Source organism: Phyllostomus hastatus, unplaced genomic scaffold (genome assembly GCF_019186645.2).
Source record: "Phyllostomus hastatus isolate PE091 unplaced genomic scaffold, TTU_PhHast_1.1 phas_contig_40, whole genome shotgun sequence".
NCBI classification, from domain to species: domain Eukaryota; kingdom Metazoa; phylum Chordata; class Mammalia; order Chiroptera; family Phyllostomidae; genus Phyllostomus; species Phyllostomus hastatus.
The window spans coordinates 99,828,470-99,849,326 of record NW_025333872.1 but is presented as its reverse complement, the minus strand read 5'-3'; the positions used below and the strand labels follow the sequence as shown (position 1 = coordinate 99,849,326).

Sequence of the window (20,857 nt, the reverse complement as noted above, 5' to 3'; positions counted from 1 at the left end):
GTACTTAATTAAAAAACACTTTATTGGTAAAAAATGCTGACCGTCATGTGAGCCTTCAGCTAGCCGCGATCTTTTTGCTGGTGGGAGGGTCTTGCTCGATGTTGACGACAACGCAGCTTCTGCAAAGCACAATAAAGCAAAGTGCGACGAAGGGAGGCGCGCCTGCACTCAGAGCTTGAAACCCCGAGTAAATGTAATTGGCAGTAAAAACACCCATTAGTGGAATAATCTAGAAACGGGAGGATGGGAAGGTCGAGGAGGGTTTTCGCTGAGGTGTCGTAATGACTGGATGATCCAGGACTAACAGCTCCAGGCGACACAGCAGACTCTTCACAAAGGGAGCGAGCAGTTGCTACCTTGCCATAGAAAACATTAGTGAGAACGAGCCAATCCGACGGGGAGGATTTGGAGCCCTCATTTGCATGAGGACAGATCAATCAGGGCCCGGGGCGGAGGCCTGTTTCTACAAGCCTTTTCCCTCCGGCACTGGGCGGTGGGTTTCCTGGGCTTCCTGGGCGCAGGCGGAACTGCCCGAGAAGATGCTGGATCCTCCTGAGGTTGTGCATTTCACAGCGGGGCCACTACACCTTCGGTGGTGACATTGCCGAGCCACCCCAGCAGCTGGTGTCGTGACTGGGCCATTTGCACTGTGCCTGGAGTTGGGGCCTCTGTGGGTGCTGAGTGGAGTGGCAGGTTCTTGGGAGGGAAATGGGGTCTTGGTGGGACTGAGAGAGCAAAGTCTAAACTGAGTGCAGTCGGAGGTGGTGCCACTTTGGGCCTGACGCTAGTGGGAGGTCGGGAGAGGGCTGGCCGGCCAGTCTAGGTGGCTGTTTGCATTAATGGCCCGGCCCGAGGTCATCCTGTGTTTCCCAACTTGTTTCTGCAGAGCGTAAGCAGAAATAACGAGTGGGAGGGCAGCGTACTGGCCCCTCAATGCAGGAACGTTCCCCAGTGCCCCGAAAGGAGTCGAGTTCTGACATGCAAAGTGTGTGCCACTCGTCACCCTGAATGAGTTCCCTGGCACCTTGTCATCACAGCTGTGTGCCATGCGTTAAAGTTCAGTTCCTCAGTTTTTTGTTTTTTTTTTTAAAGATTTTATTATAGAGAGGGGAAGGGAGGAAAGCATCCATGTGTGGTTGCATCTCGCGCGCCCCCTACTGGGGACCTGGCCCACAACCCAGGCCTGTGCCCTGACTGGGAATCAAACTGGAGGTTCTTTGGTTCACAGGCGGGTGCTCAAACCACTGAGCCACACCAGCCAGGGCTGTTTTTGTTTGTAAACGAAGTCCCAGAAGTGACTAAGTGCGGCCTAAAAAGTTGGGTCAATAATAAATTCCGTTGCAAAGAAACAGCTCCCATTCCCTGGAAGCATTCGAGGGGCCCACCATGCACAGTGCCCTCTACAGGAACCCTGAAGATGCAGGATTTCTCCCCACTTCACAGATGAGAAAAGAGCTGAAGAGCTTATCAAGACTGGAGTGAGCGTGGAGCCAGAACCCAAACATCAACGTGGTCCCCAAGGTCCTGGGGCCGCTGCGGTGTCCCCCAGTCGGACCCGCGCGAGGAAGCCGCCTGCCCCTCGGCGGCTGTCTGTCCGTCCTGTCCCGCAGGCCGGCCTGTCTTCCGTCCCGGTAGCTGCTGCACAAACCACACCCCAGCACAGACTCGCAGATGCGGGCGGAATTTCAGCTGACTTGACGCTTTACGATTTGCGCACCCGTCGCGGTGGAAGTGGCGAGTCCACATCTCAGGGCAGGTGGCTCCCTGGCAGCAGACCGGCGCGCCAGCGGAGAACAAAGGCGGGCGGGGGGCGGCAGTAAGGGCTGGGGCCACGAGGGACCGGGCGGGAGCCTCCCGGGCCGGAGCCAGGGGGAGGCGGGGGAGGGGAGGGAGGGGAGGGGACCCCGGGGCTGACGTGCTGCTGGGCCGGGCCGGGGGCGCGGGGCGGGGGCGGGGCCGGGCGGGGGGCGCGGCGGGAGGTGGGGCGGCGCGTCGCGGGGAGCTCGGCTGGCGGCGGGTGTTCGCGGCGCGGCGGCGCGGGCTGCGGGAGCGGCGGGTGGCGGTAGCTAAGGGCGGAGCGGCTGCTGGGCGGCCAGAGCGGCGGCGCGGGGAGCAGGGGCCCAGCGGGGCCCAGCGGCAGCAGAGCCGGCCCGGCGGGCGGCGCGCGGCGCTGGCGGCGGCCATGGCGGTGGCGGCGGCGGCGGCGCTGGCGGCCCGCGGGGCGCGCGGCGGGAGGGGCCGGCCCCCCGGGCGGCGGGCGGGCGGAGGGGCGGGGCTGGGGCGGCGGGCGGCCCGCGCGGCGGTGGCGGCGGCGGCGGCGGCGGCCGGGACCAAGCGACGGCGGCGGCGGAGGCGGCGGCGCGGGGCGCTCGGGCTGATGGCGGCGGCGGCCGGCCCCGGGACGGCGCTGTCCCCGCGGCCGTGCGACAGCGACCCGGCCACTCCCGGAGCGCAGTCCCCGAAGGTGAGGAAGCGGCCAACGGCGGCGGGCGGGGGCCCGGGCGGGGCCGCGCTCTGGGCGAGCGGCCGGCGCGGAGGGCGGGAGCGGACGGTGGGGACCCCGGCCCCTCCGCCTGCCGCCTGCCCGCCGCCGGGTGCGGACAGGAGACCCGCGTCGCGGGCCACCGTTTCCCGGCGCTGTGTGCGTCCGAGCAGATTCGGAGCTCACTTCCGGAGGCCGCGGACGCACCGACTGCGGGACGCGCGGGCTCGGGACGAGTCTGCGGGTCCGCGCGGGCTCCTCGCGCCTGCTCGGAAACGTCCTGCGGGTCGGGACTTGTGCACAAGTGTGGGGAGACCGGGCCGGACGAGGAGCCGCATCCCTAAATTCGCGCACAGCCCTCCTGATGTGTTCAGTGAAGCTGCTTAAATCTAGTTTGTAGTTTTCAAGGGGTAAGATGATGTAGTGTCTTTAAGGCCCAAGGTGAGGGGAGAAAAATGAAGACGAGCGGAATGTGCTGCGTTAAACGTCCTGGTTTTAAAGTGTGCTCCGTGCGGCGGAAGGTGGGGACGCCGGACTTGCAGCCGCTGGAAGAGTTGTGCGGCGGGAAGGCAGCGGGGCCGGCGCACTTAGGGTCCCCTCTTCCCGGAAGTCTGGCGCCGCGGGGGTCGGGGGCGCGGTGCTCCCCGCTGTGGGACCTGGCGCTCCCCCGGGGGCTCCGGTGCTCCGAGCTGCGGGTGGGACCCGTCTCTGGAGGGGTCCCAAGTGCCCGGCCCCACGCGTGACTGTGAGCGAGTCGCTCGGCGCGCCGCCCCGCCCGGCGGGGCGTAACGCTGGCCGGCGCGCGGTGCGCACGCGCGGGCGGAGGGCTGGTCGGGCTGCTGGAGCCTCACCTTCGGCCTGAGAGGTCCCGGGACCCGCATCCGAAGCGGGGAGCCGTCCGACTCAGGTCTGATACAGATGCAGCAGCCTTGACACACGCACTTTCGGCCCCTGCAAATTGTTTTAATTGAATTGTGTCCCACCAAATACTAGGAAAGATTGGTATAGCTGACTAGTGTTCTTTTTAACGTAATGATGCGTTTGCCTAGCATCTGTAACAGTTCAAACACTAGGTACGAAATTGTGGGTTCAGCTTTTTTTAGGACATTGCACTTTTAATTTTTGTCTTTTTTTGAGTGTCTCCATTTTTTAGTGAATGGGAATGTAAGCAAATTGACAGAAATCCTTAAAAATCCCAGAATCAAGTAAAATAGAAAGAAAGGATACTTGAATGCTTAAAAGGAGTTATGTTTCAAGTAGTGAATAGGAAATATTTCCCCTGTGACCCTGTTGAATGCAAATCTTTGAAGAATAGATGTAGCCTGTTCTCCATCTCCCACCTGGTTGCTTGTCTTAATAGGAGTATTCAGAGGTCTTTAATTGAATGTTTATTTTATAGGGGCTGAAAAGGAAAATGAGTATTCTGTATATTTTACTGTTTGGGAAGGAACCTGAGTAAATTCCTAAGGGCTGCAGCCATCCCAGGCTTTCCGATTATCATCATCATAACCATATTAACTGACTTCTAATGGGCACTGGACTATTCGTTAGACCTTGCTTTTCAGTGATTGCCATGCATTCCCTGTTCTAATCCTTACATTAGCCAAGCACTTCAGGCACTATTATTGTCTCCGTTTTGCAGATCAGGGGCAGCTAACCGAGGATAACTGCTCAGCTAGGGAAGGGCAGTGCCGGGAAAGACCCCAGGCCGCGGCTCCGGCTGCCTGTCCAAAGTACCTTGCTAGCTCTCGTGCTTTCCTGCAGGATTCCTTCCCTTTTAATATGTAGCAAGGGGATCACGGTATTTAACAAAATATTAGTCTTAGCAAGCTATGTTACCTTGAGATTTGTGGTTTTTTTAGAAATATTTTTCAGCCTTTTACCCATTAAGCCTTAGCTAAGATGGGAATAAGCCAATTTCCTAACATTTGATCCTTCATTTATTTTCTTAATGTAATGGTCCATCTTTCAGCCATGATAATTATTGTTAACAACGGAAAATGCCAGTTAAAATTTTTTTTAATCCTCTCTACTTAAACACTAAATGATGTACATATATTTTTCTTAGCTGGGGTAGGAGGGTTTGCTTTAACTTTAGAGTGTTACAGCAATTTTGTGTGTTTGTTTAAATTAGGAGGCATTTAACCTGGGCTGTTGTATTGGTTGGTAAGAAAGTAAGTAGATTTAGACTTAAAGGTTAATTGAAATTTTTTTTAACTTTAATTGTATTGAGAATCAGTTTTTAGCTCTTTCCAGGTTTCACCCATGCCACATTCTTGGCCCCCTTTAAAATTATCGTAAAAAGTTAACATTGTATAACCAGTTGTCCTTAGAAACTCTTTATGTTGAGCCTTTTGGCGAGTAAGGAAGATACCTTCTTTCCTTATTATTCTCATTATTTTTAAAAATCTTTTCACCGTACAGGATGATAATGAAGACAATTCCAATGATGGGACCCAGCCACCCAAGAGGCGGCGGATGGGCTCAGGAGACAGCTCCCGGAGCTGCGAGACGTCCAGTCAGGACCTCAGGTACCGGCTGTCCTGCTCTGTGGCCCCCCGCGCCGTGGTCTGCGTGGCTGCTCCGCACCAGCGCTCTCCTCGCGTCCCCTCTGCCCAGGCGGGGGCCGTCAGGAACAGTTGCGGGACATTTTTTGTCGTGTTTTACAGTGTGACACCAAAGTGGCTTTTGCTTCCAGGGCAATTCAGTTTTTTTAAAGTTTTGGTAAGAGACACATACAGTCACCATTTCCCTTGTTTTTGAGTGTGTAGTTCAGTGGCATTAACCACATTCCTAGTGTTGTGTGGCCATCACCACCGTCCATTTCCAAAACGCTTTCCCTACTGGCACCAGAAAGGCCGAGACTGTCCAGCACTAGAAGTTTCCACGTCCCCTGTCCCTAGCCCCCCGCCAGCCTCCACTCTGCCGTCTGTCCTTGTGAGTGTGCCTGTTTCAGGCACCTCCTGTGAGTAGCGTTATCATTTCTCTTTAAGGCTGAACCACACCCTGTTGTATGGATATGCTGTCTCTGCCGGTGCGTTCGCCCGCGGACGACATCTGGTTGGGTTGCACCTTTGGGCCATGACTCGGCCCCCGTGAATGTCGGTGGACCCGTGTCCGCCCAGAGTGCCCGTGTCACGTTCCCGTGGTGCAGTCCCGGGAGCGGAGCAGTTGGGTTGTGTGGCAGTTGGTTTTCCGCAGCAGAGGCACCGGTTCATAGTCCCGCTGAGAGTGCACAGAGTTCCCAGCTTCTTCTCACGCACGGGTTTGTCGGCCGAAGGTCCTGGTATTGATTCACCCGCAGGAACCCCCGGTTTGCAGTGGTTTGCGGGTCAGTGAAGAAGGAAGCTCTCCGGTGCGGAGCACACGCGGTTTTTTTGTTTTGAGTTATTTTCCCCCACAGCTAACGGCCGTTAGTTCTGAAAGGTGTGAAGTGCTGTCGCTGTGACTCTGATTCGAACTTCCTATGACCTTGAGCATCTCTTTGTGTGCTTATTGGCTGCTTGTGGGTCGTCTTCTGACAAATGTCTCCTCAAGATTTTTGCCCATTTTTAAATTGGGTCGCTTGTTTTGATTTTGATTTCGAGTTGTAGGAGTTTTCCAGAAGTGCACTCTGGACATTAATCCCTCATCAGAGACTTGATGAGACGCCCACGCCTGCTCTCGTCCTGCGGGCTGTGTCGCTGCATTCTGTCGAGGGTGTCCTTTCGGGCACACATTTCGAGTTTTGCCGACTCCCTGGTTCTCCGTTTCCTTTTTGTTGGTCCTGTTTTCATTGTCACTTGAAGCCCGTGGCCCAGTCTGAGATCCTGGAGATCTACCTCCTGTGTATGCACTTATAAGAGTTTGCTAGTTGCAGTTCTTACGTTTAGGGTTTTGGTCTGTTTTTGAATTAACTTTTGTGTGTGCTATGAGGTAAGGGATCCGGTTTCATAGTTTTGCATTTGGAAGTCCAATTTTGATTCTCATCTTTAAGAAAACTGGTGGTTTTGTTCTTTACTGTTCACTGGGTGGTTTCGTGAAATCGTGTCCCACTCCTGCCACTGTCGTCCGTTTACGACATTCAGAGGCTGGGCCCTCCTGGTCCCGGAAGCCGCTCAGGCCTGGCGTCGGTCGGCAGCGCTCTGCCCTCACCGGACCAGCTCCGGGCTCTGTGCCAGGGTCCTCGGAGGCTGTGAGTGCAAGCGGTTGGGGTGCTCAGCTCAGTTCATTGAGAAACGGGATTTTAGGGTCCCACCTCCGCAGCCTCCTGCGGCTCACTCGCACCCCAGCGGGGGAAACAGGAGGAAGAATTCGGAACCAGTGCCTCCAGCCTGTGTCGGCCACACGGGCCTCTTAAGCTTAGAAATAAATGCCTTTGTTTCCAGCACTCGTGGGTCTTGGTTCCTTACGTTGTGTGGAAAGTAGCGTTTCCCTCGCCTGTTTTCTTGGGAGTGTCCAGCTGGCTGTCCCCTCCGCCCGGGCCGCCCTGTGTGTTTCCCGTGGGTGGCACAGGGGACCCTGGGAACTTCTTTGCGGGGCTGAGTCACACAGGACTGACTGAGGACGAACATAAGGAAAACAGTTTTTCAAAATCCTTAAAAATAAAAAAGCTTGCCGCTCGGTGCCACGGAAGCCACGCGGCAGGCCTCACACGCAGCTCCGTGTCCAGCTTCAGCTACTACCCGGCGGAGAACCTGATCGAGTACAAGTGGCCCCCGGACGAGACCGGGGAGTACTACATGCTGCAGGAGCAAGTCAGCGAGTACCTGGGCGTGACCTCCTTCAAGCGGAAGTACCCAGGTACCCGGCCGGGGTCCGTGGGGCGGGGTGGGTCCCCCTGCTGACCCACGGTCGTCTTTCTGTGGCTCGTTAACGCACGGCTGTCCCAGTGTGGGCTGCCGGCCTGTCGCCCCCCTCCGCTGGCTGGTCTTCGTCTTCCTCTGCCACCCACCGCCTCTCTCTGCGTCAGTTTGTTCTCCTGGTTTGTGAGCTGATGTAAAAGCAAAACGAGGAGGATAAATTTCCTGGGAAAACTTCCAGAAAAAATCCTTTCACGGTGGTATGAACCGAGGACTTTGGGTTCCTCCCGCTGCCCCGCGACCCGGAGCGCGGAGGCGGCCGTCTGCCCGCCCGTGCGTGGGCAGTGTTGGTGATGTCGCTTCCCTGCTGTGAACTGACCTGTCTTCAGTTTCCTTTTAAGTTGTATTTCTTGAATTTGTAAGATTTTTTGTGTATTCTCTTTAATGATACTGGGTATATGTTCTATGAAGTCCTCTTTAAAATCCTTGAAGGTGCTAACTCTGTAATGCTTTTAAAAAATAATTTTAGCTTTTAAAAGTTCTACAAGCGCATAAGGCTGCAAACGCAGGCGGCCATTTTTAACAGCCCGTGTTCCTTTCTCTCTGGAGATTTAGAACGACGGGACCTGTCCCACAAGGAGAAGCTCTACCTGAGGGAGCTGAACGTCATCACGGAGACGCAGTGCACGCTCGGTAACGGCGGCCGCGGGCTCTGGGGGCCGCGTGGTTGTGAGGCGCGAGGGGAGGAGGGCTCCTCCTCGTTCCACGTTTGTGAACTAGAGGGACTGACTGTGTGTGTGGTCACAGTCAGCGTGCAAAGGGGAACGACGGACTGCACAGAAATGCCGCTGTTCCAACGACATTCGTGACAGAACCGTCAGAGAGAGAGTGTGTGTGCACAGAGCTCGTCCGTGCTTCTGGCGAGGGCTGACCCTTGTGGCCTCTTCAAGGCGGACGTAGCTCGGTTTTTGGTTCTGAGTGGTGGTCTCCACGCGTCGTCTGTGACTTGCACAGACGCTGAATGCAACGCGGCTACTGTGCCGCGGGCGGGTCTGGGGCCGCCTGTGCGGCTGGTGCGGGCTGGGGCGTGCGTGCGGGCGCTCCCGGTGGAGTTCGGTGTGTCAGACCGGAGCATCAGAATGGCAGCATGTTGCGACTTTGTTTTTCCGCCTGCTGTTCCGTGGTGTCGCCAGCAGCCGGTGTGCGTTACCAGTTGTTCCTAGTGAAGGGAGGTGTGTTTGTGGTGCGGAGACTCTTAGACAGGAGAAGTTGGTTTCTTTGCCTTTGTAAGTCTGGTCATTTTTTTAATGGGCTTCATATTATGAATTTCTTTTTATCGTTTTCAGATGCATTATAAAACACTGTGCTCTGATTGATGGAGAATGTTTGAAGTGCAGAGTAGCTCGAAGGAGGTGCAGACTTTAAAAAGGGGTTTTGTTTCCTCGGCCTCAGTTGGTTTTCTTTCCCCGTTCTGGGTCCGGCACAGGCCTGACGGCGCTGCGCAGCGACGAGGTGATCGACCTCATGATCAAGGAGTACCCGGCCAAGCACGCGGAGTACTCGGTGATCCTGCAGGAGAAGGAGCGGCAGCGGATCACGGACCACTACAAGGAGTACTCGGTGGGTGCCGGGGCACCTGGGGAGCTCTGGGCCGGGGGGGTGACGTCCTGTGAGGCCGCACGTGACTGCCGACCGTGGTGGTGTGGTTACAGCAAATGCAGCAGCAGAACACACAGAAGGTGGAAGCCAGCAAAGTGCCCGAGTACATCAAGAAGGCTGCGAAGAAAGCCGCCGAGTTCAACAGCAACCTGAACCGGGAGCGCATGGAGGAGAGGAGAGCCTACTTCGACCTGCAGACGCACGTAGGGACACGCCCCCGCGCCGGCCGGCTGTGTGCCCGTGCTGAGCCGGGGCCGCCCGCAGCCGCGGGCCTTCCTCCCTCCCGGGAGCCTGAGTCACCGGGTCAGGGCCGGCCTGCTCGCGCTCAGTTTGCCCGAGGCGCACGTGTGTGTGTGTGTGTGTGTGAGGGGACGGGGGGCATCTTTTGCTTTGTGGGATGTGCTGTGTGCCCCGAGGGTCGTTTTCCGAGATTTTCCACGTCAGTTCCCTTCGTTCTCTCCGGGCTCCGTGAGGCCGAGACCAGCGGTGTCCCCATGTCACAGACGGGGAAGTCCAGCAGCCGAGGGTTGGCTGCAGCCGGGGTCACAGTGGCCTCCGTGTGAGACCACCATCCTTCCCCCGGGTGATGGCCGTGGGGAGGGCCGAGCAGGCCCCACCTGCAGGATGGGAGACCCCGCTGTTCCCTTGGGTGCCGCTCCTGACGCCTCCTGGTGTTGGCTCTTTGCAGGCTGGGGGTGGCCGTGCGGCGAGACTGTTTTCCCAGAGCCCCGGCTCCCAGCACAGGCTCAGCCCGTGTTTCTCCGTGCGCCCACAGGTCATCCAGGTGCCGCAAGGGAAGTACCGAGTGCTGCCGACCGAGCGCACCAAGGTCAGCTCCTACCCGGTGGCGCTCATCCCCGGACAGTTCCAGGAGTACTACAAGAGGTGGGCGGCGCTTCTGCCTGCGTTCGTCCCTGCCCGCCGCGGCTGCAGGGGAGCCCGGTGCGGGCGCCTCCCGGAAGGCCAGCTCTGTCAGTGCCTCCTGGAGACGCCTGCGGTCTGTCCCCGGGCCCTCTGTCCCCCGGCTCTGGGGAAGGGTGCCCTTCAGCCGGGGCCCCGACTGCCCACTCCCCCCGCCCAGCCTCTGTGCTGGGGCGGGTGCCGAAGCTCCTGGCTCCTTGCGCCCCAGGGTGTGGTCCCAGCCACGGCGTCCCACGTGCAGCCCGGCCCTGAGGGCTGCAGTCTGTCCCCACTTGAGCCTCCTGACCCTGGACAGGGGAAGTGGGGGCACAGGGGCCTCACTGGCGGGGCCTGTGGGGCGTGGCTTCCTCTCCCGCTGCAGCCTGCGGAACTGAAGTCGGCACTGCTCGGGCCCCTCTGCGTCCGAGTCTCTGCCTCTCCTGCAGCCGTGACCCCTGACCCCATGACCCCGGTGCTCCTCGGGACGGATACTGGCCTTTCCAGATTAGTGTTTAAAGTAGAGTGCGGGACAGTGCTATTCGAAAGTTTGGCTGAAGTAGCGGGTCAGCCCATTTTAGTTTTCTAGATTCCTGGGTCAGCGTGTCACTAAAAGTGAGGGGCCGGGCACCGAGCCCTGTGGTTCCGGGTGCGAGGTCTGGGTTGGGGGAGCTGTTTGTCCAGCACCCGCTCCTGAGCAGGGCCCCAGGGCGGGCGGCAGGGCGGCAGGGCGTGGCCCAGCACGCTCTCGGTTCCGTTTCCGAGGACACGTACTGCCCAGGTTGGTTTGTGTAACTTGTTCCTGAAAGTTCTTTCCTAATTGACATCGAGTCCCAGGCTGCTGTGGCTTGCGTGTGCCCGCTGACTGATCTTGTCCTCACGCTGCCGCTGTTCCACGCGGCGGCGGTGGCAGCGAGAGCTCACGTGGGCCGTGGCCGTGGCCTGGGTGCATCCGTCTGTCTGTAGGGTTCTGTCCTGCTGCAGTTTCACCCGCGTCTGCCGACATTCTCATTTTGGGTCTTTCCCTTGGTTGAGGGTAAAGGAGAGAGGCAGCACTGTTGGATGGTGGATAACCCAGTGCGTGTTGTACACTTTCAGTCTTGGGAACAAACCCCCTCGCCCTTCACGAGGGAACGCCGAGTTCTGCCTCTGGTCAGTCCTCCCGGGCGCGCGGGGCTCCCGGGGAAGGTTTCCCGGCTGTTCCCGTCGCTCACGGCCGCGCCGCCGTGCCCGCCCGGCGACGAGGGAGAGCCGACATCGCTCTGAACCGCAGGTACTCCCCGGACGAGCTGCGCTACCTGCCGCTGAACACGGCGCTCTACGAGCCGCCGCTGGACCCCGAGCTGCCCGCCCTGGACAGTGACGGCGAGTCGGACGACGCGGAGGACGGTCGGGGCGAAGAGAAGAGGAAGAGCAAAGGCGCCTCGGTGAGGACCGCGGCCCCGCCCCCGGCACTCCCGCCGGTGGCTTTCCCGGGCTGCGTCACCGTCACCGTCCTCCCCTGGAGCCGGCACCGGCGCAGACGATGCCCAGACAGCGCGGCCTGAGAGCAGTCGCCCACTGTGGCCCTGGGTGCGGTCTAGCTGGGCACGTCCGTGCTTGTGCTTGCCCTTGGCCGTCAGCGCGGGTGGCCGGGTCCCAGCTGCACGGGGAGCCCTCTTGGCGTGGGGGGCACCTCCGCTTGGGTGCCTGTCACCGAAGTGGCAGTTCGGGGCTTCCCGCAGGACAGTGCCCAGGTCCTGGTCCTCCGTCGTGCTTGCTGGTGGGTTTTCCGGATGGTTTTTTTGGGGGGCGGCCAACTGCACCAGCAAGTCGGTGGGGGAGTGGGCTCGGCCAGGGCTGGAAGGGGGCGGACCTGGGACGTTGCCGGGCTCCGATTTCGCTCAGGTCGGTGGCGGGCCCTCTGTCCCCTTCAACCCTCGTCCAGCCGGAACCCGACTGTGCCGCCGTCGCGTGGCCAGGCCTGGCTTGGTCGCCAGTGGCTTCTGAAACGCAGTCTGTGATAGTGCGTGTTTTATCACACGAGACGCTGTCGCGTGGGTGAAGGGGCGAGCTGTCCAGTGAGGGGGTGAGGCTGGCGGCCTCGGCCCCCCACGCCAGCGGGCGAGGTCGAGGGCAACCCCGCACTTTCGGGGAGTGTGGTGCAGTCTGTGCTCACACACACGGACGGCTGTCGCCGACGGGACTCACCCGCAGCACCTGGCTGGGCGCCGGCGGGGCTTAGGTGGAAAGCAGTGTCCTCGGGGGTGCTGACCGTGCTTTTCCTTGGTGGAAGTTGGAAACACATCCAACGTCCACGGTTAGATTGGACCCGAGTGGCAGCAACTCAGTTCAGAGACCGTCCAGTCACGTGACAGAACGTGTACAGCTCGAAGTACCGGGACACGCTCGCACACGTGCACCCAGAGTCCTCTGTTTGTGTGTTCTAATCCACGAGGGCTGCACGGGGCGGGAAGCGCGGGTGGACCCAGGGTCTGCGTGTGCCCGGGCAGGCGTTGCCGGGAAGCTGGGCGGCGCTGGTGGTCCCGGCCGAGTCTCAGAGTGTGTACTGGCAGGGCGGGGGAGGGGGGGCTTGTGTGGATAGCCTGGTGCTGACGTGAGCGTAACGCTTTCATCTTCACCAGAAGGGTTAAGTTAGGAAGTGAGCTGAGCCATCAGATGCCGGACCCCGAAATTCGGGGCCTCTGAGACGTGTCCGATGCCCAGCGACCCAGGCCAGCCCCGGTCACCTGACACACGGACGCCGGGGCGTGTGCGGGCCCTGTTTGTTCCGGGGCCCCTGTGACTCCACAAGCGCCCGCACGGGTCCCGGCCTTTGTGTTCGGACGGCTGCTCTGTGTGGAAGGTGCCGGGTGCCCCTGCGCCGTGCGGGGTGTGCGGGACGGCCGCAGCCCGAGCAGGGGGCCGGTGGCCTCGGCCGGGGCGGGGCGGGACACTTTCCCTCCCCCACCTCAGTCTCCGCTGGAGGCGTTGTCTCCTTCCGGAATTGCCTTTGTGTCTTTAAGTTGACGGGGCCCGTGGAGCTTGCTGAACTCAGTGTCTGTAGTTCCCACGGCTCAGACTCCGGCCCGTGGGAATGCCCAGAGCGCCTGTGCCTCTGCCCCGCAGGACAGCTCCTCGGGCCACGCGTCCGAGGGCGAAGGCCCGCCCGACGGCCAGGAGGAGCCGCTCCAGGGGCGCGCCCGGCCCAAGGACAGAGCTGCCACCCCCAGGAAGGACGCCACCAAGCGCTCTGGACTGTCCAAGTCAGTGCCCGGGTACAAGGTAGAAGAAAAAAGCCCCTGACCGGCCTCCTTCCCGGCCAGCTCTCCCCCCGAAGCGTTTCACCCGCGACCCTCTGCGGCGCGGCGCCCCCGCCCGCCGCGCCTCTGCCGCCCGCTGGCCTCTGCCCTCTGTCGGCTCCCCGCCCCCCGCCCCCCGCTGGCTCTGTCTCCTGGTGGCGCTCCCCCCCCCGTGGCTGTGGTCCAGCTTCTCTTTCCTGTACGCGCACATTTCATAGGGGGTTTGTGTTTCTTTTAGATGCTGGCCAGGCAAGTATGGGTTTTTTAGAGATTGTTTCGTAGGCAGAACCTTGTACTTGGTTTCCGTGGAGTCACGGTCGCGGGAGTCAGACCCTCGGAGGCCCCGGTGGCGGGCGGGAGGACGCCACAGCTGGGCGTGCCCGGGCCGGGCTGCGGTGCCCCCCCGCCTTCACTGGGGAGGGTCTGGGTTGAGTTTCGGGCTCTAGGACCGGCTTGCCACGTTCAGCTCAGCCTGACAGGAAGTAGTGAAAAACCCCGATTTCCACGGCCAGGCTGGGTAGCCGAGCCTCGGCAGATGGGGCTGCCGTATGGCACCGTTCCTTCGCAAGGGCCGGGGCTCCGATACCCCTGGTGATGTTCTGGCCTGGCTGCTCGCGCAGTAGGCAGGGCGCTGGCGGCCCTGTTGTCCTCCCGGTTCCCCGCTGGCGTCGGCGCCCCCTGCAGGGCCAGGAGACCGTATGTGAGCTTGTGGGGGCAGTGCGGGGGCGGGGGGGGTTGGCTGCAGCTCTGTGTTGTGGGCGGTGACGCGGAACAGGCAGCGTCTGGGTCTGGGCCGCGCAGGACCAGCTTCTTGTCGCGGTGGAGGGGGCGTGGTGGAGGCACCTTGAGAGTGAGGGGCCGAGAGGGTCTGCAGAGCAGAGCAGCTCACCTGGGTCGGGGGTGTCGGAGCTGAGGGGGGGGGCGTTGGGGGGCGGCCCCGGGGAGCTGCAGCCATGCACCTTCCCCCAGTGCGGGGCCCTGAGCGCCCCCCCGGGGAGCGGGCAACGCGGTGTGCCCGCCCTGGGCTGGAAGACGCCTTCTCGCGGTCGGCTCAGAGCTCTCGTTTCCCGGCCCAGGGTCCGTCCAGCGGGCTCGGCCTCCAAGGGTGTTAACAGGCCGTAGCTACTTGACTTTTGCGCCTGTTGTCACGTATGTAGCTCATCTGACTTTTTAAACTAAAGATTTAAGTTTGTGCTTAATAATTAAGAGCAAATGAACTCCAAAGATTAAGTTCTGGACAGTCCGCCTGGCCTGTGTCTCGTGGTGGCCACTGGCCGTGGCCAGGGTGAGGCCGGTGACCGATCGGGGCTGGAAGAAGGTGGGGATGGAGACGGTTCGGTCGGTCGGGCTGGGAGCGGAGAGCCTCCGCCCCGGCGGCGGCCCCCACGGGGAAGGTGGCGGCGGCTGCAGGGCGCCCGTGTGCGGGGGACGTGTGGGCGCTTCGCAGCCGGGGCGGCCCGCAGGCAGACTCCCTGCGATAATGTGGACGTGCTCGCTAACAGCTGACCTCCACGAAAAGTGTCGATAAGCCGTGATGTGCCTCAACGTTAGGGAGTCCAGGCTGACGGCCGTGGGCGTGGATGTTCCGGGACACGGGGGTCAAGGAACGTGACGACGTGTCTGCTGTCGTGTGGGGCGGAGTTTAGGTTACATTAACCTGAGGTGGGCGCGCAGTCGTCGGGGTCCCCTGTGTTTGTGCTGCCACGGACGGACGCCTCCCCGGTCAGTGGCTGGTTTTTAGGCAGGAGAACGAGTGTCGTGAACCGTGAACCTTTTATCTGTGACGCTCAGAACCCATGGGCAAGTGCTGTCTCCTTGGCGGCAGTGAGACGGTGACGTGTGGCTTTTCAGGTGGACTTGACCGTCTCGGTCAGACACGCCTAGGGCTCTGCGCATCGGTCCCCGGGGGCCTCTGCACACACTTCTCGACCCCCTCCCCCAAGTCTGCAGCACACCGAGACTAGCTTCCCAGCCCTCGGCTGCCCTCCGCTGTGCCTGGTCCCGGTGCGGACAGGGGCCCTGTCCGCACCTCAGGCAGCGCTGGGCCGAAGGGCGTCCGTCCACACGCTCCCCCCCTCCACCTCTCTCTGCCCCCTTCTCTCTCTCCCCCTCCCTTCGCCCTCCCCCCATCCTTGTTTTCATCAAGATGAAGAATATTGGGTAAGGAAAATTGTAAGCGGTTTAACAAAACGTGCTTTTAAGCTTAGAAGTTAAACCTGGAATTTCCTCGGTGTCCCTTTTGTCGCAGGTGTCTCCTGCACATTTTAATGATTGTGGAGCTTGAATTGATCTAGAATGTGAATGACTAGCGTTCTGTTTTACTCCTTTTGATTTTTGTAAAGGATCTCCTACGAGGAGTTCTTTTTAGGACTTAATATCGTGTGGTTGCTTTCCTGATTTTAGCGGGAGATGATACGAGCACTTAGTGTGCCAGTATCTGCCTTCAAGCGCAAGTATTACATAGATGCCCTTCACCCTCGGCACAGGCCGCGCAGCCCACAGGTGGCCCTTTCTCACTTCGGTGGACGGAGGGCAGCTTCCTGCTGCGCGTCCTGGCAGTTGCAGACCTAGCGTAACTGAGTAGAGCTTGGATCCCAGAAGTGCACTTCCTAGCTGTCGTTACTGAGGTGGAGGAGACAGGGGGACCTCACGCTTATTAGCACGTCCCGGGGGCAGCAGACGGGCAGCGCTCCAGGCCCTGCTGCGGTGGGCGGGGGGGCACACTCGGGAGGCGCACACGCGGGAGGTGTAGGTTAGCTCATGTGCAGTTTTATATGTATGTCTGACTTCACGATATTTATTGTTTTGTAGAGATGTTTGTGACTGTTTAGAGTTAATGTTTTTATTATATTTATGTATAAGGTTGACTTTTTAAAATAAATAAGCCAAAAATTATTTTTGAACGCCTCTGTCATCTTTTGCAAAGAAAGACAACGGAGCAAGTGGAAGCGCTGGAGGAATTGAGAACAAGGTGTTCAGGCCCCAGGTCGCGGCGGCGGCAGCCGGACGCTGCGGAGCTGGGGCTTCGCGCGGGCTCCTCGGCAGCCCCGTCGCCGAGGACAGGGCCACGAGGGCCACGTGTTGCTCGGCTGGCGCGAGAGAGAACTTCAGTAACTCTGCTCAGACTGACTCTTCTCTCTGTCCACACGTGTGGGCCCCTGGCCCCGTCTCACGCTGGGCCGTGCTCCCTCCGTGCTCTGTCGGTGACGTCCGTGTGCGCAGAGCCGGGCGGGCAGCGTTCCGCCAGGGCTGAGGCCACACTGCGTGCACGCACGCCCGTCCTGGCGACTGCAGGCGCAGCGACCCCTTCCGCTGTCTTCTCCACGTGTTGCCCATGTTTTTTTAAAGCCGTCATTGGATTGACATGTTTTTAATATGAAAGATGGATGGTGCTCAAAATGTAAGGGCGTCTCTATTTTTTTAAGGGACAATTTTTTTTTGTCTGAAAACCCTGAGTGGCGTCTCATACTGAATGCTTTCTCCGTGAGCACAGGCTCTCATGAAGGTGCTGGGCACACAGAGGGAATAACCCTCCCGGTTTCCCACAGACACGGGTGCACCTCTGCATGGGCCGTCTCTCAGTTAAATGTGGTAAAACCTCGGTGTTGTAACTTAGATTTTGTGGATCTGGTTTTACAACTCTGGAAAATATCGGCGTAAACAAAACCGGTAGATAAGCTGCTTAAAACTCTCCTCTCTTTCCTAATGAGCCTAATTGGGTTCTCTTCCGATCAATGGTACGTTTGGGTGTCATGCTTAGTCCCCGCCTCATGACACAGCTCTCCCCGCACGTGTGGCCTGGAGGGCACTCCCCTGGAGTCCTGGCAGGGGGTCCCCGTGGACGAATTTTCGAAATGAGATCTGAAGCTTAGCAGGCTACGGTGTCGGGAGCAGAGTGGAGTTATGTCTTCCCGAAAGGCCCTCGTTAGCCAGGTACCGAGAGTGAAGCTGAGGCAGGGCAGCGAGCGAGTTCCTGTTGCCCCCGCCCCGAGCTCTTCCGGCCCGAATTCACAGCCCTCTTCTGCCCTTCCAGCCCAAGGCCCCTCCCAATGCCCTCTGTGGAATCTGTCTGAAGGGTAAGGAGTCCGGCAGGAGAGGCAAGGCCGAGGCCCTCATACACTGCTCCCAGTGCGGCAACAGCGGTGAGTACCACGTGCCCTCCTGCCGCTTTGACCGCCCTCGGTGTGGCGCTCTGCCAGGCGTGCACCAGAGAACTACCGGTTGTCGTAGGGCAGGCGGAAAGGCGTGGGTGAAGGCTGGCGTTTTCTCCCACCGTCTCTCCCTCTGGCGGTTAACCATGGTCGCCACTCTTGAGAAGTCACAAAGCCACCAGCATCTCCTTGTACCGTGTTACGCCGGAAGCTCCCGTGTGAACTGGTGACTCCTACTAACACTGGTTTCGGTTTAGGCCACCCTTCTTGCCTGGACATGACCGTGGAGCTTGTCTCTATGATTAAGACCTACCCCTGGCAATGCATGGAGTGTAAGACGTGCATTGTGTGCGGACAGCCCCACCACGAAGAGGAGATGATGTTCTGTGATGTGTGTGACCGAGGCTACCACACCTTCTGTGTGGGCCTCCGTGCTCTCCCGTCAGGTAAACACCGCGGAGGCGGCCGTCCGCTCCCAGGGGGGAAGGGAGCCCCCCAGCGTGCTCTCTGGGGGGCGTGCGGGGCCTGTGCTGTGGCCACTGGCGTCACGCCCCGCCGGCCCTCTTTGCCTGCGCCCCCAACTGCAGGACGAGGCCGTGCCAGGGACCTAGTCGGAGTGTGGAAGCAGAGCTCAGGTCAAGAGTGAGCCTGCTCATCTACTGAAACAGCTAAAGCAACAGCATCAGTTCCATTTTATATCCATGCTGTTGGTTGGTACAGAAGCGCAACACAGTGACTGCTGTGCCACTGCGCACACCAGACCCGATTTCTGGCCACTGAGGCAGCGTGACCACTCCAGGGAACTAGTGGGTGAACTCGACATGGGAGGATCAGTCCGTAGCTGGGCCGAAACACGGCACACGTGATTGTGCAACATCAGCAGTGACTTGCAGAGCTGACATTGCACGATGCTTTATAAAGTGACGCCCAGGACTGAGTTTCCTGGGAGTCCGTCACTGAGAAGTGAGCAGCCGGAACAGCGGTCTGGGGTTCTGCAGGAACTCAGATCGAGTGCGTGCCGCGGCGCATCCGTGCGCCAAGTCGGGCCTGGTTCCTGGTCCCGAGGGGGGCTGAGGCACAGCGGCCAGCGAGCAGCCTTTGAGAAAAGGGCTGAAAACAGGTGGAGCTCAGGAACGGGTTTTGTAACCATTTGTGTTGCTGACCCCTGTGAGCACAGGGGTGTTTGGGTTTCAGAAAGGAATCCACTTCTCATGGCCTGTATCTTTGCTCCTGACTTGAAGACAGAGCATCTCTGTGCCCAGCCCCCACCCGAGTGTCATGTGGCATCAATCACACTGATCACCTCACCACTACGTTTTCTCCCTGATTAAGGGTCTTGGTGTTGTCCTTCCCACCACAGATCCACAGGAGTGTCATTAGTGATAGCTAAGGACGGAGAGCTGAAGGGGTTTAAAACTCAGTGCTACGTCAGTTTCGCTGTGTATTAACTAACAATTTTTCTCCTAGGTCGCTGGATTTGTGACTGTTGTCAGCGAGCCCCCCCAACACCCAGGAAAGTGGGCAGAAGGGGGAAAAACAGCAAAGAGGGATAGTTTTATGACCTTGATATTGTGATATGCATTTAAGTGAATTACTTGGTGCCAATTTACAACTCTCATTTCTATGCCAATAAAAGATTTTTGAAATTAACCATTCTTAGCATCTGCAAGTTGATTTATTTTTGTTCTAAGCTACTTTTACCCTAGGAACCAATTTCAGGAAGAGAAATGGCTCATCTTGACGGTTTTTTCTCTGTAAGTCAGCTTCTATTAGGCAACTTCATTTGAAGTGATTCCACTCCCCACTGTTATTTTCCTAATCTCTGTTGTTTCTGGCCCACCCTGGGGACCAGCACAAATTTACTTAGTAACGGAATAATCTCCCTAGGCAGCCAAAGGTGGAAAAAACCCCGGAGTGAGGACACCGAGCGGCTGGGGTACAGCTGTCCTCCCGCATGGGCAGGTGCGGGAGGCCTGGGTCCGGTCCGCAGGTGTGGAGCCAGCACCACACTCCCGACTCGGGTCCGAGCCTTTAGCATTTCTAATGAGTGAAACTACAACGCCATCCACCTTTCAGTGCGAGCTGTGCACCTGCCGGAAGGTGCTCTACTCTTGATTCCTTTCCTACAAACCTAAGCCACCGCAGTCTTCCTTTTCTGGCACCAAACTAATAAGAACCGGATTCAAACATTTTATTGTACTGACTCCTCTTACAGGAATTTTAATCTTTGAAGGAAAACAGATCTCGGACAGGCTGCTGCTCCTCCTCTGCGATGATTGAGGTAACACAATTGTATGGCTTTATTTCCCATCCTCCAACTGGAGCAAGTGCGAGCTTCCAGCCAGGTGTGAGGAGCCCATTCGGGCGCAGGGCGGCCACCCGCACAGGGTCCCGGTCACCATCCAGGGCGCGCTCCAACCATCAGAAAAGGATTTCAAGGACCAATTTCAAAAGACCGATGAGAACCGTCCAGAGCACGGACTCCTCCTCCCGGGGTGCGCCCTCGGGGTCGTGTGCATACTCTGCGCCGGTGCCCGAGCCATGCGTGGGAGAGTTGTCATTGAGCGGCGCCGTGGTGTCCAGGTACACCTTCATCTCAAACTCGCTGTTGCGGTGGGATGGGTGCCCGTACACGCCGATGCCCACCGGGCGCTGGAAGTGCGCGGGCACCGCCACCACGTCGCGGCCGCAGGTGGCGGCCTGCAGCTCGTAGTCGTCGAAGCTCGGGTGCAGCGTGCGGTCGGACACGTACAGGTCCGCGTCGCCCCGCACGCTGCGCATCGCCAGCACGATCCTGCCCTCGTGGTTCAGCCGCAGGTAGCTGTAGTTGCCGGCGCCCACGTGGCCCGGGACGACGTGCAGCAGGACCCATTCCGCCGGGACGTCCTCGTCCTCGTCCACGGAGGCGCCGCCCCAGGACGCCGCCCGCGCCGCCAGGAGCAGCAAGAGGGCGCCCTTCCAGGCGGCCGTCATGGCCGGCGGCGGCGGCGCGGGGGCCTCACCCGCTCGCCCTGCAAAGAAGCCACCGGACGCGCTGAGCGCGCTCCGGGTAGTGCGGCCACATCGGAGGCGTCCACCGCCTGTCGGAGCCTCGGCTGCGAGAGATCGCCGATGACCCGGGCGGACGGAGGGGCCGGCCGAGCGCGGGCACGACAACGAGGGGGCCGGCCGGGGAGGCGAGAGCGCGCGCGGGTGGCGGCTCGGGGCGGGCGGCGCGCGCGGGTGGCGGCTCGGGGCGGGCGGCGCGCGCGCGCGCGCGCGGCAGCCGGAGGGCAGCGCTCGTCTCCTGTCCGGGACGCAGCACCGCTCCCCACAGGGCCCGCGTCCGCGCGGCGCGCCGGAGGAGGCGGAAGTGCGGCGGCGCCTGGAACTGAGACAAGACCCGGAAGTCGGGTGAAGCTCGGGAGTGATGAGTAGCCGGAAGTGATGGGATCCGGGCTCTCGCGAGAACGAGGAAAGGGGCGCGGTGCTAAGCAGTGGCGGGGTTGTCACCACGGCGACGGGAAGGGGGCGGGGCGCCGCGCCAGCGGGAAACAGCGAGTTCACCTGGACGCAGTTTCCACCCCGGGCTCTCCAGGTGAGAGGTGTGTGGAGGAACCCTCGTCC

The 20,857-nt window shown here is 59.8% G+C and overlaps 2 protein-coding genes across 4 annotated transcripts; one reads left to right on the top strand and one right to left on the bottom strand.

Moving 5' to 3' along the window:
* Nucleotides 1–2,294: 2,294 nt before the first annotated feature.
* PHF10 (PHD finger protein 10) lies at nucleotides 2,295–18,901 on the top strand. 2 transcript variants are annotated; one of them, XM_045842947.1, is made up of 12 exons: nucleotides 2,295–2,464; nucleotides 4,907–5,013; nucleotides 7,134–7,264; nucleotides 7,879–7,956; nucleotides 8,750–8,883; nucleotides 8,976–9,125; nucleotides 9,698–9,807; nucleotides 11,093–11,246; nucleotides 12,928–13,083; nucleotides 17,134–17,242; nucleotides 17,509–17,697; nucleotides 18,719–18,901. In XM_045842947.1, the coding sequence occupies exons 1-12, from the start codon at nucleotides 2,378–2,380 to the stop codon at nucleotides 18,802–18,804; spliced, it is 1,491 nt and encodes a 496-aa protein (XP_045698903.1). In that variant the 5' UTR covers nucleotides 2,295–2,377; the 3' UTR covers nucleotides 18,805–18,901. The 2 variants fall into 2 exon arrangements, with proteins under 2 accessions (XP_045698903.1, XP_045698902.1); XM_045842946.1 differs by having other exon boundaries at nucleotides 7,873–7,956.
* A 526-nt stretch (nucleotides 18,902–19,427) lies between these two features.
* CUNH6orf120 (chromosome unknown C6orf120 homolog) lies at nucleotides 19,428–20,603 on the bottom strand. 2 transcript variants are annotated; one of them, XM_045842949.1, is made up of 2 exons: nucleotides 20,505–20,603; nucleotides 19,428–20,472 (listed from the first exon to the last, which is right to left on the bottom strand). In XM_045842949.1, the coding sequence occupies exon 2, from the start codon at nucleotides 20,222–20,224 to the stop codon at nucleotides 19,673–19,675; it is 552 nt and encodes a 183-aa protein (XP_045698905.1). In that variant the 5' UTR covers nucleotides 20,225–20,472; nucleotides 20,505–20,603; the 3' UTR covers nucleotides 19,428–19,672. The 2 variants fall into 2 exon arrangements, with proteins under 2 accessions (XP_045698905.1, XP_045698906.1); XM_045842950.1 differs by having other exon boundaries at nucleotides 19,428–20,463; nucleotides 20,496–20,590.
* Nucleotides 20,604–20,857: the final 254 nt, after the last annotated feature.